At 42.4% G+C, this 17,523-nt stretch overlaps 1 protein-coding gene across 2 annotated transcripts in view; it reads right to left on the minus strand.

The window, feature by feature from the left end:
• The window catches only part of COBLL1 (cordon-bleu WH2 repeat protein like 1), an 86,536-nt gene extending 72,681 nt beyond the window's left edge, over positions 1-13,855 (minus strand). Inside the window, exon 1 of one of the 2 annotated variants that reach the window (XM_040602827.1) lies at positions 13,767-13,855. In XM_040602827.1, coding sequence (XP_040458761.1) covers positions 13,767-13,840 — 74 coding nt within the window. In that variant the 5' untranslated portion in view covers positions 13,841-13,855. Of the gene's footprint in view, positions 1-13,629; positions 13,722-13,766 lie in introns of those variants that run through there. The other variant, XM_040602828.1, reaches the window with a different exon arrangement.
• Positions 13,856-17,523: the final 3,668 nt, after the last annotated feature.

Genomic DNA, 17,523 nt, shown 5'->3' on the forward strand with positions numbered 1-17,523 from the left:
AAAAATGTAAAGGGGCTAGAAGTGAATAATAATAAAACAAACAAACAAAAAAACACCACAATTAGCAGAAGGAAATAATCAGACATCAGCGAGGGGAGAAAGCCACGTGGCCACTTCCAGGTGACATGACTAAGTGGACACAACTTGAACTGGCAGGATTTAATGGGCACTGGGGAAACGACCCACATCCCTCTTGGTAAACCACCTTTGGCTTGAATAGAGGAAAGGGGTTTTCTATTTGTATAATCTAAGGAACCATAAAGAGATAAAAATAACCACATTCTGTTTGTCCTATTGAATAGGGGATTAAAATAACTGGCAACGTTTTGTTCTAAGTCATGAACAAGAGGTGGATTCACCAGGTCACAATTAGCAAAGGAGAGCTGCCAGTCCTTGATAAGCATGGCAATTACCATTCTTTTATATACAGAACTACTCTAAGGGAGTACAGCTTCCTTACCCAGAAATAATAGCATATCCTTTGATTTATACAGTAGTCCTCCAGCAATACAACCAACATCCTGTTTTCATCTTAAAAGTACAGATGGGCAGTTAAGTCTACAGGCTTTATTTATCAGAGTTCCTATAACTGAGCGCCTTTTCATGATGGGAGAGGGCACCCTCCAATTTAGCAGCATTTCAAACTTTCTGGGTCTTTCCTTCTGAAAATTCTAATATGGTGCCTACCCGATCTACAGAGTATATAGAAGTAGCCAAAGTGCTTTGGAACAATGTGACTTAGTTTCTAAATATTAACTAAAAAAAAGTAATATTCTCCCACCCAGGAAAACATTTAAAAACTCCAAAGAAAACTCAGAGGAAGAGGGTTTTCTTACTTTATGGTTTTCAGAGGAAAGGACAGAAATACTGCAAGAATGATCTAAGCTGTAAAATCTCATAAAGCCCTTAAAACACACACACACATTCCTGAGATCTGAAACTATTTCTGTAAGTGCTCCCTGGGTATAACACAGAATCTCTGTAAAATGCTTTAAAGAATGTATGTATTGATTTTTCTTTTTATTAGATACCTCTCAGATTATTTCAAATATTTCATACTTCTCCTGTGCCATCACAACAGTCAGAATATTGTCAGAAAACCAGTATTCTCCACATTCCTACCAGCCAAATCGCATTTTGATTTACACGCTCCTATTCTGTAACCATGCAGTAACTCATGAACATGCCATTGACATGTTGTCATACTTTAGAAAAAGACCAAGACTGCTTAACTGTTAACCACTGTACTTGTTCAAAACAGTTTTAGAAGAAAACATTGCTTGTTGAATACATTAAGTCACTAAAAACTTACGAAATGAGTTATGCTTCACTAGTTATAAGTCACCCACATTTATTACTGATTTACCTTCAAGCAAGTGGTAAGTAGCACTCCAGCAGAATGCCAGTGGAAACAAAAAGGCAATTACTAACATCAATATAGTGCAAACTTCTTAATTAGAAAGTGTTGACCCTGATTAAAGGGCACTAGAGAACCTTGAATTTGTCTACAGTGGGCAAAAAAGGCCTGGAGGTGGGGTGGTGGGGTAAAGAATAGGCAAAATTACCACCAACACAGCTACAGCTTCAGTGACAAGGTGTGTAGATAGCTAGACCAAAGTTTCAGCTCTCATCCTCAGTGGTAGAAGCTATGCCAGGGACAAGCTACAGATAGTTCATTTGATAAAATGTCTTCAAAATTTGTTCAAATTTCCCCAAACTTAACTGCAGTAGGTCAGTGCTTCACAGAATGTTGTTATAAAACTAAAGTTCGCATGCTGAAAAGCAGAGGAGTCAGTGAATCTGGAAAAAAAGCTCACGGGCAGCTATCTACACAGATGATAGAAGCAGAAAGAGACACAAACAAGAGAGCGTTAAAATTCAGCTGCAAACTCTGTGAAATTGAAAGGTCCACCCTCACTATACCCAGTAAAACTCTAAATGCCAGTAATCCAAAACCCCACTGACCTCTCCTAAGTGCCACATTTTCTTTCTCTCAGCAAGTAAGGGTTGGGTTTCGAACATCACCCAAAGGAGGAAAACCATGGAAAGCTCTGGCTTCACATCAGAGAAGAAATTCAAGTTGTGGCTGATGGCCATCCGGCTGTTCTTTTGACACACGTAAAAACTATAAAAAATCTGGTCATTGTCATGTTATTACATGGATATAAAGTCACTACCAACAGTGCTAGCTTAAAGCAGAAAGGCTCTCTTTGGATCCAGAAATTCAAAGCCAACACTTCAAAAACATCCCCAAACTAAAAGAATATCCTAAGGTGAATACAGGCAAGGGAAGAGGGCCTAAAGCAACAAAAGCATTGCCTTACCTTAAAAAGAGAAAAAGGAATTACCTCTGTGTATTTCTGTGATTACAAACAGCTTGACTTCTCCAAGCTGCAACAAACATTCCACCAGCTCAACAGCAGCCACAAACCTACTCAGAAGCAGACACTAAAACTTCCTACCACCTAGATTATCCAAGGAGATAGTTATGCAACCTCTGTTAATTATTCTACTACTGTTAAAAAAAAAAAAAAAAAAAAAAAAAGAGAAAAAAAGGGGGGGGGGGGGGGGGGCGGGGAGAAAGTGAACATTCCTATCCAGCTCCAGCACCAGATCTCTGAATGAATCAGTCTTTCTCGTTAAAGTCACCAAGCTACTTATTTCTCGCTGCCACTTCAATATTTAACTGAAAATATTTGTTAATCAAAGCCACAGAAAAACACAACAGTACATAATACTGGTACAGTGATGTCAGTTTGAGGATGTGATTCATGTTTTCTGATGGTTCTCATTTTACTGTCAGAAGCCAAATTTTTTTTAATGGGTTAAGCTTAATAACTGCATTTTCACAATTTCAATAAACGTTATGCCATGTTTAGCTATCTCTTCCTACCTTTGATAAAGTACAACGAGCTCTTGCACAAACAGACTGGAGATCTTCCTACCACACTGAGCATTTATTCACATGATACCACAAGCTGACTCAAGGAAACACTCTCAGTGTATGACTGAGAGGTGAAACACGATGTGACAGGATGCGGGAAAGGCCAGTAACCATAGATAGAGCATTCCAGACTATTTTTTTTTCTTTTTAATTAAAGTTAAAACATCATAAAATGATTATTTCTAATCTTGGAGCTTTTATTTACACATAGCAGAACTCTTCAGATACTCAACCATTTTTCCTCTCTTGAGAGCATGCTGTTGACAAACTAACCGCACATTTCTCAGTCAGGGTAGGATTTTGCAAGGGTATTTCTATCTTAAGTTGCTAAAGTTCTTCCAAGTGACTCTGACAAATATTTGTTTACAAAATAATTCACTGAGCACTTCATTTCCTACTACAGATCTCTGCACCATGAGCAGGAAGAGGCAGCATCAGCTTGTCAGAGTGTGGACAGATTTCATTCAGGAAATGTGAAGGAAAATCCAGTTCTTCATCTCTAGCGGAGACAGCATGCAGGACATCTGTCCCTTCTGCAGAGGGGCAGAGCTTTGACAGACACCATACAGATCTTTCCACAAGACCACTCAGGGTACCAAGTAATTTTAAAATATCTTCATCTACAGTCAAAGTGTATAAAATACTGCTTGGCGTTGTACAGGATGAAATTTCAGCATTTATGTTATGTGTCATTATTTCCAAACATTCTCAATTCTACCATAAAAACTTATACTGGATTAAGTGCTGGCAAACAGTCGTTAGGGAAAAAAAAAAATCCTGTAAACCCATTAGCTGGCAGGCTTTACATATTGGAGCTACAGAATCCAGGAAAACTTTTGGTAAGTACAAGCAGGAAGAAAAAGAGACAGAAGCCTATAAGCAGTACCTTAAAGAACACCATCAAAAAGTAAAAATAAAAATCTATTGATTTGACTATTTCTAAAATTATCATAGCACCAACGCCTTTTTTTTCCCAAATTAAATCACTGTATGTTTTTAAAGTTTCATTTCACATTTACAATTCATTGCGTTTCTCTCCTCCTTTATTCATTTGAGATTTATGGATAAAGAGGCATTACAGCAGTGTATTTTGGGAGGATGACTGGAAAGTTTGTAAGAATGTTTGGGCAGTGGAAATATGAGAACAGTCAAAGAAAGATGCTTAGAAATAAGACAGAGATTCCAACAGTTCAGACAGTGATGTCAGATCCTTATTACTTTTCCAAAATAAGCTACTTCAGATTCTCTCCTATCCCACTCACTATCGACAATCAGCTGTGAAGAAGCATTTATAAAATGCTTTGGGTTTCCATACCTTCTAGATTTTCACCTTGCTCTTCTATAAAATTGAACAAGCATTATCTGACATGTCAAGATCAACGATACCTACGGGGAGGGGGGAATATGTGCCCTACACTGCAGAAGAGCAATCAAAACAAACCCCAAAAGTTACCCAGATTCCAAAATCCTCTGATCCCTGTACATATCATCTGTTAGCAAAACAGAGCCCTCTCACCACCTCCCAAAAAAAACCCCAGTCAACTAACCAAAAAGAAACAAGAGAGAAGCATTAAGGAGCTGAAGGAAGAAAGACACATCTGACTCTGCTCCATCAGTTCACTTCTACAACAAATGTCCTGATAACCTGTCACGCAGACATCAATATATACAATTCCGAGGAAGGACAGCATTTAATACATTAAGAAAATTACTGCTACTGTCGCAACAAAGTTGTAAGTAAACTCTGATTTAGTTGAAAGTAGAAAAATAATAAAATAAACCCTATTTCATGTCTCTAGCTATCACTGCTGCCTTAAGATGTCAGCTCCAAGTCCTGTGATGTCTAAGGCATCAACCACAGATAAGCAAGCAGACAAAAACAGCAACTGCAAAGACAGCCAATGACCCCTCCTTAAAGCTTTCTATGAAAGGGCCTGGGAAGCCCTTCTCCCCCTAAATGCTGTAGCAAAAATAGCCTCCACGCCCATGTAAGTACAAGGGAATAAGATGTATTAACCTAGGTAAAACACGATACATAATATTTAAACACAAAGCCACATTTATGAAAAGACAACTCTATAGTTTCAGCATGAAGTCAGGGGAAGAGAAATCAGATACAGGCACAATGGGACACAGGAAAAAAAAAAAAAAAGATGGAAGGACCAATGTGAAGGGCCAGGTTCTTTTTAAATCTCAAAATTTAAAAGAATGTGAAAAAACAGAATCCAAAAAGCTAGAAACAGAAGGAGTCTATGAAAGAGTTTAAGGACTGGGTCATGCACTTCAAAACAGTTTAAGGTAATAGGAGGAAGAAATCTACTACCCCTCATAAAGAGAAAAAAAACAAACGAAACTAAAACCAAACACCCACCCAAAACCCAAGTGTTGTCTTCCAGAGTATCTGCCAACAATGAAGCAATGGAGAAAGTCCACCTTACCTTCCAAATCTGCAAAACCACTACAGTTAAGGTGCCCTAGGAACTGTTAAAATTCGTCAAAGTTCCTAAGCATGATCTACGGAGAAAGGTTTTTAGGAAAGAAGCAGTAGGACATCAAAGTTTAGGATTCAGCAAAACAGGACTTTCTCCAAGTAGTGAGTACTTTAAAAACTGAATGAGGTAAAAATAGCTCAAGGAGGGTGCCAAGGATGGAATTACTAAGGCTGCTTTGTAGTGTGGGTGGAAGGAAAGGATCACAACTGCAGGCAAGGGGAAGCGAGAGACCATGAATCAGAGACCAGCAGAGGATACAGAAAAGTTTGAGTCTGGAGACTTCATAGAATAGATGGAGAAAGCAATAACTCTTCAGAAATGAAAGTTTGAGAACCTAGGGACAACATAGTGGTACATGTTTTTTGAGGAATTAAAAGTTTCTGAACTAAAAATCAAAAGGAGTCAAAGCCCAGATTTCTGTTATGGCTTGAATTTGTGATTTTACACAATCAAACTCCTGAAAATCATCAGAAATTCCACTCTGGAAAATTCAGCTACTACACAATCACCCCTCAAATAACTAATGCCTTGTTTGTCTTTCAAACTGAAGAACTAAAAAAGAAAAAAAAAAAAACAAAACACCAAACCAAACCACACACACACACAAAAATCCATCCATGCAAATAGTTTTTATGCTCTCAAAGCCAGAATGGTTTCATATTTAATTCTGCACAACATGCATTTTTAATGAAAAGAACAAAAGGTTTAAGTCCACAGCTACTACCAAAGAAAGATGTACATCATTTTTGCCTGAAGGGGTTACAACTGAGCACAACGAGTTATAAACATTTGTTTTCTTAACTTTCTTACTAACAGACATTTTGGTTCCTTTATTTCTTTTAATAGATTGAAAGGCAAAACATTATTCCTCCCAAGTAAAAAATGCTTTCAGCATTTCTGTCACAAGAATAGTCAAACAACAGACACCTCAGTAGTAGATTAACTTCTACCTGCAGCATTACATCCAGTTGTTTAGTCAGTCTAGTTTGACAGTACAGAAGGGACTGCACTGGGTTTTACAAAAGTCAAGAGCAATACAATGATACTTAAACACACGGCAAAATAATAAATGACAAATGCCAAGTTTGTCAAACTGTATTCTTCCCTCTTGTCCTTCTAATTCCCCTGATACCTACACATGAAAAGCATCTGGGCAACAGTAACCCAGAGTTTGCACTGCTACCCTACTGATGGTCCCTTATCCTTGGACATTCTTATTTAACTCACTTTATTCAGCCCCCAGCACATCAAACTAGGAAAAAAAATAATGTCAAATTAGATGCAACATATAATGAAAAAAATCAATTTTTCGAAAATAATAGAAAAAGCAGTCCCTTCAGGCAACTTCGTCAATAATTGTATTATAGGGACAACTGAAATAGATGCTTATGCCTTACCCATAGCAAAACATTTAAAAGTTACCTGCTAAAAACTCATGTACAGAGCCTTAGTCTTTGGAAGAAAATCCACCTGAAGGTCTGACATGAAAGCCATGTAAAGTACCAAAACGAAAAATTAATTCCCAATGGGAAACCAAGGCCCATGAAAATAACAAGATTTTTAAAACAGTAAATCAATATTCAGGAATATTGAATTTAAAGGAAATCTTATTTTAAAGAAGAATATCCACATTTCTAATGCTGCTATTTTGAGACAGAGTGGTGGTGGTGGTGGTTTTTTTTAATTAAGACCATATCACTTCATAGGAGAGATATAGGACAAAGAACAAAATGTACCATTGTTGGTATTTGAGAAAAATTCAAGCTCATGACATTTCTAGCACAGAGCAATTGTTTGCATTGTTTGGGGTGGAGGAGAGGTTGGTTTGCTTGCTTGTCTGTTTTGAAATCAGATTTATCTGTGTTTTCCAAACCAAGTAGCTATATTTCCAGAAGAGAAATAAAAGTCAAAGAAATGTGCAGAAAGGGTTTTTAAAATACGGATAAGAAAGTCCAGCTTGGGAGCTATTTCTTTAACGAAAACCTCTGTAAAACTAAAGCTTCCAACAAAACTGATGCTTTCTCATGGAAGAAAGCTTATGCCTAGCTAAAAATATTCACGTGCTCTATTTTCTTTAACTGAAAATAGCAATCCTGACAACCCTAGTCTTGCATCTCAGTCGACATACATGCAAGCTCCCAAGGGACATATTTCATAGATAGATTAGGGATCCATCCTTCAACCACCCACAGCACTTTAATCATTTACAACCACCAAAAGACACACATAAATGTACATGCCCCTTCTGAACTGGAAAACATTCTAGCAAATGAAAAACTAATCCAGGAATTCCCAATTCTGTAAAGATTCACATGGTATTCCACTTCTCATGCATAAAAAAACCATTTCTTAAACTATGAAAAAAATGCACTTTTATCTACTAGCCCATCACCATGCAGATTTCAAGCCAGAACACATCTACTGGAACTCCAGTTAATAAATGTTTAAGTTTAATTTCATACAAAGAGTTGCATTTTTCATTGTGGGACCTTACCTTAGGAAAGAATTCAGGTGAAACCTCAACTTTTTAGCTGCTTGTTACAGCTCAAAACAGCAGGGGTGGTTTTCCCCCTTGAACTCTCCATTGTCGCATGCTGCACAGTCAGAGTTTCCTCTTCATTGTGCTAACGCTGGGCATGGCCACAGAACACTACAGGAGCCTAGGAGCCAACATCTTGGCTTCTTGTCATCCTCTAACACCTTGACGTCAGCTCTGAGTTTTAAAGTAGTATATAGTGACAGCAAATACTCATAGTAAAGAGCAACTCCTTCTCCAACAGCAGAGCGCTGTGTGAACTTAAATCAGAGCAGCAGGTCAGCTGTGGGGGAAGCAAGAGCCAGGTGCAAAGCACGCCACAATCAGATCTGTTTTAACTTGCAAGCAGCCATAAAAGAGAACACCCAGCATTCCTTGTACCCGCTACATTAACAGAGCAACTGATCATATTGACTTGTTAATTGCTAGAAAAACAAAAATATTTAGTTGAGCAGTGTAACATTGTTGCAACTCAAATGACTGGTGGATAGCTTGGCATCTGCTGCCCCCAGCATACACAAAATTACAAGAGCCATAGCTAGAAACAACAGCAGTCAAGCTAGAAGAAACTTTCTTCCAAGCTACAGTCAAGGAAGTCAGAAGCAGTACAGGATTTCATGAAGGGAGAGCTATTTAGATGTTTGTTTGGGTGGTTTTTTTGTTTTGGTTTTTTTTTTTTTTGGGGGGGGGGGTGGGGGGGGGGGGGGGTTTTTTTGTTACGCCAGATTACAGGAGAAACCATTTATTTGTGACCAAAATATCCCTAGTGAGTTAATTTATTTGTCAAAGGACAGGAATCCTGTCAAAATCTTCAGTTTCCTCTGGAATCTAAGCTTCTAGTCCTCTACAATGGGCTCTTTTCTTCTTCCACCCAACACAGATGCACCTACTCAACACAAACGCTGATCTTCAGGTTTACATAAGCACTGTAGTCTCCTTTAAAGTTCACAAAAAAAAACCAAAACAAACAAAAAAAAACAAACAAAAAACCCCTCTAGTAACAACACAAAGAGCCTGTCCTAAGACAACACTGAAACCCACCTTCCAGTCTCAAGCACTTCTTCCCCCCCACATGCCTCTGATACCTCACCAACTAGCTCTCACTTTTGCTTTTCACAAAATATCATCAGACTTGGACAAAGCTTTGAAATAACTCTGCTGATTTCTCTATTTGTGTATTACCCTCCCACACATTTTTTCACCCTAGTATCCACATTCCTCAACCCCCTGATGTTTCCTTGATCTCATTCCCACAGCAACACGCTCCAACAGTGAACATTACCACTGACTACTCCATAGGCACACAGCTAGGACTTCAGACTTGACAAAATTTGAGTAATCAAACCAGTTTTAAAACTCAACGTTCAGTTCATGGCACCTCTGTGTCATGTAACTGTTTGACGTTGCCTTGGTTAAGGCAGATACATTAAAAAGAACAACATAATCACCTCAAAGTATTACATATATGTTCAGAACTCAGCTGGCAAATTACCCCCCTGGAATGATTAGCATTCAAGTGGCTCTTGATGGGCATCCACCCATGAAGTGGCTAACTCCCCATTTCAAACATGCAGCAAACTCTGGTCACAAATACTCAAAGTTCTTTCCATTTTGTTATTGCTCAGTTAGTTGATCTTCATCAGGGTCATGGGGCTGAGAAAAAATGAGCAAATTATTTATCCTGAATTCCTCAGTCTAAGCGATAAAGCACATCTAAGTTTAGACTACTTGTTAGACCCATCCCAGCCTGACTTCTGATCCTAGATAGTGCTAACCACAAGCACAAAAGGTCTTGCATTTGTTCATAAATAAGTGTATACAATAACATAGTATACAGGGCAGTAGCAACAGCTAATTCATTGCAAGGTAAAAAGACGTAGTTTTAGCCCTGACCTTAATTTCACCAAACTGAGCAAATTCAGACACACACACACCCAGTCTGCTCCTGTGGCTTGGCAATACAATGCCTGGTTTGAAGTTATTCCTACACCTTCTGTCCCATCCCACACTCCAGGACAGGGAGGACTTTCACTTTTACTTGAACAAACCTGTGGCTAACGTTGTGAACTCGCTCATCCAACAACGTGAAAAAGAGAGCTCACCTCAATATTCTAAGCTTGATACTTCTTAACACAGCCACAGCTGATGTCTTCAGAGATCCATATTCTGATGGAAATAATTTGATAAAAACTCAACAGTTACACACACAAGAGAAAAGATAAATTTCTTTTCTTTCTGAAAACATCTCTCAATTCCTGAGACAGCCCTAACCATGGAAAAAAAGACTTCTCTCCTGATCTTATTAAACTTTTCACATACATTCACTGGGCCAAGCAACCAGGGAACAGGAGCAGGAAAACACACAAGGAGTGTTTCTCACAGTAAGCTAACAACCAAAGCTCAGTTGGGCTCTGCCCCCTCCCCACCCCAACCACCTTGATCTTCAGCCCCTTGAGACCAGCTGTATCTCCTAAGCAAGATTTCATCAGACACAAAAAGAAAATGACAAAACAAAGGGATTTTGCTTAGGTAAAGCAGGCCAGAAGCCGTTATTCTGAAAGTAAGCATACAGCTTTAAATGTGATTTAAAGGAACAAATGAAATAATGTAAAATTATCAGGAACTGATTAGAGTTGAATTAAAAGCAAACCTCAATGTGCATTCTAATATTTCAAAGGAAACCAACGGTCCATTTACTGAAATCCATATCTGCTCCAATATTTTAACAGCATATTAATTTACAATGCAGTTGTTCATCATAAAAGCCTGTATCATGTAGTGAAATCTACTCGATAAAGTAAAAATTTTTTACTCCAGGGTACATGATTGCTATCCAGCAACAGCAGGAAAACCGTATTCAAAAGGTAGGATACCAACCACAGCCATTATTTTTTTTAAAGTATTAAACCACACATTTTCCTATCATCGTGTAATGCAGCCAATACATAAAGCCAATTCAGCTCTGTGACGAACAGGAGCAGACTGTGTCAACTGGCCTAGCAGGAGCACAGAATTATGAGTGCTGCCCAGACTCAGGGCAAGATAGATGAGCTATAAAATGCCTAAAAGTAGGTCCAGCCAAGTTTCTTCTGCTACCAGAAGAAATTATGTGGGATGTCCAGCCAGTTACTGGGCACACCTCCTATTCACTATATTCCACAAAAATTCCAGTTAGTTACTGGGCACACCTTCTATTCAACCTATTAAAAAAAAAAATATCCAGCGGAGACTGTTTTTAATAAATCTTTACTGATTTACCTTGTTTGTACAGTGCAAATCGCACTGGCATATTTTTCCCCAAATCCAAGTAAACATTTTTATCCACACCCAGTTTTAATAAACAATTTTTCAATAGGACAGCATAATTCTGCATGCAAAAAAAATTGTCTTTCACATATAATTACAGGATCCTTTCCCAAAGCTTGTCGCCATAGAACTGATAACAAAATTCTACATTGAAGAGCCACCGATTATTAGGTTATATAGAAGTTCCTAGGCTAAATAAACATCAATTCTTGAAAACTCACAAAACACCTTTAACGCCTCTGGCCTTCTTGGCAGTTAGCATAAATAGACTTTTAAGCTGTGAAGAGTTATCAGTAATTACACCACATATCTTCAAACTGTGATTTAAGAACACATTCACTGGTAAACAGCTTTCAGCTGTGGATTAACAGCATTCTCCACCTGGCTAGACAAGTTAAGAGATGTAACGCACTGTCACATCATTTGGTAATACATTTAAAGAAAATTGCTATTTCAACTGAAATTCTTCCCAGATTGCACAATTTTTCCTATCGTCTCAGGGAGAGAATTACAGTACTGCTTACTCTTCAAAAACATATCTGTGGATCATTTTCAGTAAACTGGGAGTTGCCATTTTTGCTGGTATATCCAGATTTTTTTACTCAGATCCAGCATTTCGATGAGCAAATGAGCCTATCTTCAGGAAATAATTAAGACTGCCAATAAAGAACTCCTGTTGTAACAAGAAAGGAATGGTAAACTGATTTCCTAAGTACCAAATTACATAGGAACAGATGATAAAAGGCCTGAAAATATATCTGCAGGACTAATGCAAAGGAGAACTGCTGTTAGCTACGTGTTTTTTAGAACAGAGACATGAATGCTGACAGATGCTTGAAGTCACATTAAGGGAACGAACTATTTTTCCTGACTTAGTAAGTCAAGCAGCAGCCAAAATCCAGCGTAACCAACAGCTTCATGGCAAGCAACAGGCCTAGAGAAACTGTCAGAACAACCAAAATCTTAATTGTGCTTTTGTGCTTGTTTTCACGTCCCTGCCCACAAGTAAAACTGCGGACTTCCAAAACGTGCTGGTTTAGCCATTCAGTCAATATCCACTTTATTTCTCAATGGCCATACGTGAATGTGGCACTTCCACAAGACCCTACGTGAATAAATCCCACTCCTCCATGAGCCTTCCACATTCTCTACAGCCACAGCTCCCATCCGAACTGATCGCTACTGCAAACACCACAGGGACCTGACCCACCACCAGGTGCACCCGCCTGCCCTGCAGTCACTTGGTCAGAAATCCAATTAATACTTTTGCATATAATATAGAAGCTTCCAAAAAGTCTTGGTGTTAAAGAAATACAGTCACCATGTATTTCGCCCCTTCTATTTACAGGTAACTCCAGAAATCGTCAGTATTTTGAATCCCTCAAGTTGCTTCTGAAGTTACTGAGTGGATTAATTTTCTTCACACATACTTGACTGCTTCGTGGGAAGCCACCCTCCTCCTCCTGGTCCGGAAAAGGGGGCAGGTTAGATACAAAAACACATTCTTTGAAGTTACATTTTCTGACAGATTATAAGTAACTCCTCAGAGGAGCCTAACATTTAAAAGCAAACAAAACAACCCTTTTACTTTTCCTAGCAGATACTGCTTGTTTATTCCACGCACGCCCCCCGCGCAGGCAGCTGCCCGAGCAGCACAGCATCCCGCTCCCCCGGGGCCGCCGCCAGCACTCGCACACCTTGCGGAGGGCCCAGCGGGCGCGTCCGGCACACACGGACACGGCGGGGCGGCGGGGTACGGCGCTAGCGGCTGCTGGCGAACCGCAGCCCGGCAGAGGCCCCGGACGGCGGCGCCGGCGGGCGGGTCGCGGCTCGTCCCTGCGGAAATGCCCGCGGCCAGGGGCGAGCCCGATGCTGCCGCCCGCAGCCGCACACGCCGCTGCTCACCCGGGCACCGCCGAGGAGGGCGCCGGAGACTCGGCGGGCGCGTCCCGCGGCCTCGTCCCGCCGGAGAGCCCGTTCCCGGCCAGGGGACCCAGCCGACGTGCCGTCGAGGCGCGGGGCGGCGCTCTGCCGTTCTGCGCCCGCCGCTCCGGCAGCCGTTTAACGGTCGCGCTGCTCCACCTGCCTCCGCTCCCGGCGCCGCCGCCTGGCTCCCGCCGCCGGGGCAGGGGCACGCACGCACTGGCCCCGCCGCGCCGGGCGGCCGCCGAACGCCCCGGGCCGCCGCCCCGACGCCGCGCTCCCGGCCGGCCGCGCCTCCGCGCCCCGAGCTGCCCCTCGCACCTCACCTCACCCGACCCCCGCGCTCCCGGCCTGCCCGCGCCCCCCGCCGGCTGCCCCTGCGGAGCCAGGGGGCGCCGGGCCCCCACCCTGCGGCGAGCTGCGCTTACCCTGCGGGCGGCGGGGCGGCCGCCTGCGGAGCGCGGCCGTCCATGCCGGCGGCTGAGCGAGCGCAGGTCGGCTCCCGGGGCAGGGCGGGCGCAGCCGCTGGGATCCGCCCGCACAGCGCCTCGGCTCCCCGCCTCACCTGCTCGGGGCGGGCTGAGGGAGACGGCCCCGCTCCACCGCCCCCGGCGCCGCCTCGCCCCCGAGCCCGGGCATGCCCCGCTGCTCACGGCGCGGCCCTGGGGCGCCTTCCCGGGGGGGCGGCCGCGCACGGGGCCCCGCTGAGCTGCCTGCGCCGGGGCGGCCGCTCGCCAAGCCGCACCTTGGGCGGAGGGGGAAAAACCCAAAAGAAAAAAAAAAACAACACCAAAGAAAACCAAAACACCACCAAAACTTCGTGGCGAGAAACTTGAAACGCGGAACCTTCCCCGCTGCGGCACCCGCGGAGGAACAGAGACTCCCTGTTCCCGTCCCAGCCCCGCCCGCCCACCCGCCTCCACACACCGGCTCCCCCTCCAGCGGCCGCCCGGCCCGTGCGGGGACTCCGCTCGGCCCCGGCCGCGGGCTGTCAGCGGCCAGCGGGGGCAGGGCCGCTCCTCCCGGCTGGAATTTTCCTCTCCCCGAGCGAAGCGTCTCGGCGGCCGCCACGGGCTCGGCCCTTCCCCATTCCAGCCACCAGGGCGCGGGCCGAAATCCCCGCAGGTGGGGAGAGCCGGCCGGGGCGGCCAGACCCCGCGGCGTGATCCAGCGCCCTCAGGAAAAAAGCGCAGCCACCAAGCCGGGTCACCCTGTCCCCGTCGTCGAGCGCGCCGGGGACTTGTCCCGGGTGTGTGTCTTGCTCTGCCCAGAGAACCATTTTCTCTGTATCATCACCCTGACCAGAACATGTTGGAAACAGCTATGGTGATTTGAACATTAATGAAGCTACTAAATCAGCCCCCCGGGCTCGCCCCCCGCCCCGGCCGCAGGGACCAGCGCTGCGCCCCGCGGGTGCCTGCGGCGGCCGGGCTGGCTGCGGCGGCTGAGGCACAGCGTGACCTGCCCACGCCACGGGTGACTAACTACCGTGCTAGGAGCGGTGTCAGCTGGATCTTCAGTTTGCTCTCGGAGCGTGACGGCACTTCAGTCTGTTCTGCGTGACAAGCTGCCCCTTCCCAGCGTCCGCGCTCCTCAGCCGTGCCAGCACGGAGCGCCCTGCCCGTGGGGCCGGGGGATGGCACTGCACAGCCAAACAGCTCCTTATGCAGGTGATGCTTTGGCCAGTGCTTAACAGAAGTGGAAAAACAGCCAATGACAAAGCATTTATACCTTTTTTTTTTTAATAGGAAAAGAGTAGAACATTGCATTCTAGTATAAATGTCCTTGCCCTGACTAGTTCTGACATCGCACATCTGGAAAAAATATTATAATTGACCATTCTATGTTAATACGATTCTTAATATGAACATTGTTTAGAATATTACTGTACACGGTATAATACAGATACTGTACGTCAATAACATTTTGCTTCTCCCTGTACGCCCTTCTCATTTGTACTGTGCTTCTTTAATATTTTCTTCTGCTTTTATTTTCTGCTTCTTCAATAGAGATTGAATAACCCTGAAGCTGCCTGTTTTGACAGACCCTAGTGGTGGTTCACACCCTGAATAACCACATGCCATTATCAGGCACACCCCACTAATCTGTGTATGTTTCTTAGACAAAAAATTAATCACTGATGAGTCAGATGGATTTCCCATGGTCCGGTTTTCAAAGAGATGGTGTTCAACAAATTGATCAGTAAGAAGAATCTCAAGAGCAATCCTACTGAAGACCTTACGTAAAGCTCTGACCTGTTTTCTCTTTTGACAGTCCACTTCTGTTGTCACGCTCCTCAGATTGTTTGGCCACTTCCCAGGTGAGGATGAAGGTTAACAAATTCCTTTGTGTACTGGCTATTCCGGCACTCAGGGTTGGGTAACTTTCTGCTTTCAGTGTGTAGCCTCGGTTTAAGTACAAAAGAACTTCATGTTTCCAACCAGATACTTCTTGGGGAAAACCATTAGGTGACTGCATCTTCTAAAATGTAATGAAACTCCAATGTAGGAAAGGCATGAGATGATTCAACTATAGCTGAATCTATAGAAGACCATTGTAGCTGATTGTATATTAGAATAATTACAGCTGGTAATTGTTGCTGCAATGTCATCCGTTCTAATAAACATTACTGGACCTCCATAAGGAACTGTTGTAGCATTCTTTTTAAAATCTCATTTGAAAACTAATGTATGGTATCGTCTAATTCTTTTGGCAAGTACTAATGCCAAGAAGATTGCGATCTATTGAATAGCTCACATGGGCTAATAATAGAAATTCAGCAATGCCAGGGAAAAAAAAGTGACATCAGTAAAATAAGCTAAAATAATTGTCAGTGGTGGCGATCTCTGACAGGGACTGGGGAATTGTTTCAAAAAGCAGTTCACTAAACAATGCCAGTCTCACTTAAGAGGGGGGAGGTTATGCTTATCTCCTCACTCTACCACTTCTCTTATCCAAATCTTCATTGATAACTAAGCAGATCTGAAATACTGATCACTAGAAACACTGTAGACTCTAAACTTGAGTGCCTGAAGGCCATGTTCTGCAGTGACAGTTTTATGATGACTAGCCTTAAAATAGTTGGGTTTACAAGATTCTGGAGATACCATTTGTCCTAGGGATCTCAGTTTCTAAAAACAAATTCTAGATTCCTACGGCACTTTGCTTTTTCATAATAGAAAATCAGTTCTGCGTTAGAGTTTCAAAAGTTGTTGACGGAGTCAACTGCTCTTTTTTTATTATTCTATTTTTATAAAGTTCCCAACTTTGTCCTGACCTCAAAATGTTGCTCATATCAAGCAAACAACTCACACACACAAAAAACAGATCGCTGCAGCAGAGAAAACCAAGTGGGCTATTAACACTCTTTGTCTCTCTCCCATTGAACAGTGGAAAGAAAAAACATTTAAAGAAAAGTTCCTTGGCTTTTTCAAGCTGATCTGTGAAGATAGCATTGTAGCAGTTAATGAAGTGGCAGGTTATTAATTGCACACACAGTTGCAATAATGTCATCCTTTGTCTATGGTTTGAGGTAAAACAATCATTTATCTGGAGGCATTAATCTGTGTGACAAGTCCCCACCCCCTGCGCTCAGTGAAAGTACTTGGTGCCATTGTATATTCAGTATAAATGTTTGTAGATTAATACCCAGTTCTCATTACTGTTAGCATAACCTTCAAGTTCTGCTTGTAGTGAGAACTGTTAACTATTTAAACTGCTATTTAAAGAACGTCTAACCTGGAGTTCCAGACAACTTACTAACTATGGGTTTTTCATACAAGTTAAATTACTAAAAACAAAGTCCTGACTGTTCTGAAAAAGCAGTAATATCCCATGGCGTTTTTCGTAACAGTCAGGAGTTGTCCTGCATGGCTTTGGGAAAATCTCCATGCCTCCACCCATAGTGCTGGTGGTTGCTTTCCTCTGTTCGAGGTTGCCAGAAATGTGGAATACAAGTATTTTGAGATGAAAGATGCTGCAGAAATGTAATGGACTGTATATGATTTTCAAACAGGTATGCCCAATATTGCCTGTGGTGAAAGCTATTATAAGGGTTAAACATGCCACAGGAGTCTTACAATATTTTTCACTGTTGTAAAGGTCTGTTTACAAGGTCTTTCTTTTTAAATTTATTCATATATAACAGCGTATTAATGGCATTTTGTGATTTAAGCATGTAAGCTGAATGCTCTCTTAATGTAGTTTTGTACATAGAAAATCATACTGTATCACACAGTTGTTGCTTTGAATAATATTGTGCAAAGTAGGTGTGAAATAGAATATGGAATTGAAGGGTGTTTTCCTTGTTAAATTAATTTTAT

The sequence above is a fragment of the Falco naumanni genome, chromosome 8 (assembly GCF_017639655.2).
Source record: "Falco naumanni isolate bFalNau1 chromosome 8, bFalNau1.pat, whole genome shotgun sequence".
In the NCBI taxonomy this organism is placed as follows: domain Eukaryota; kingdom Metazoa; phylum Chordata; class Aves; order Falconiformes; family Falconidae; genus Falco; species Falco naumanni.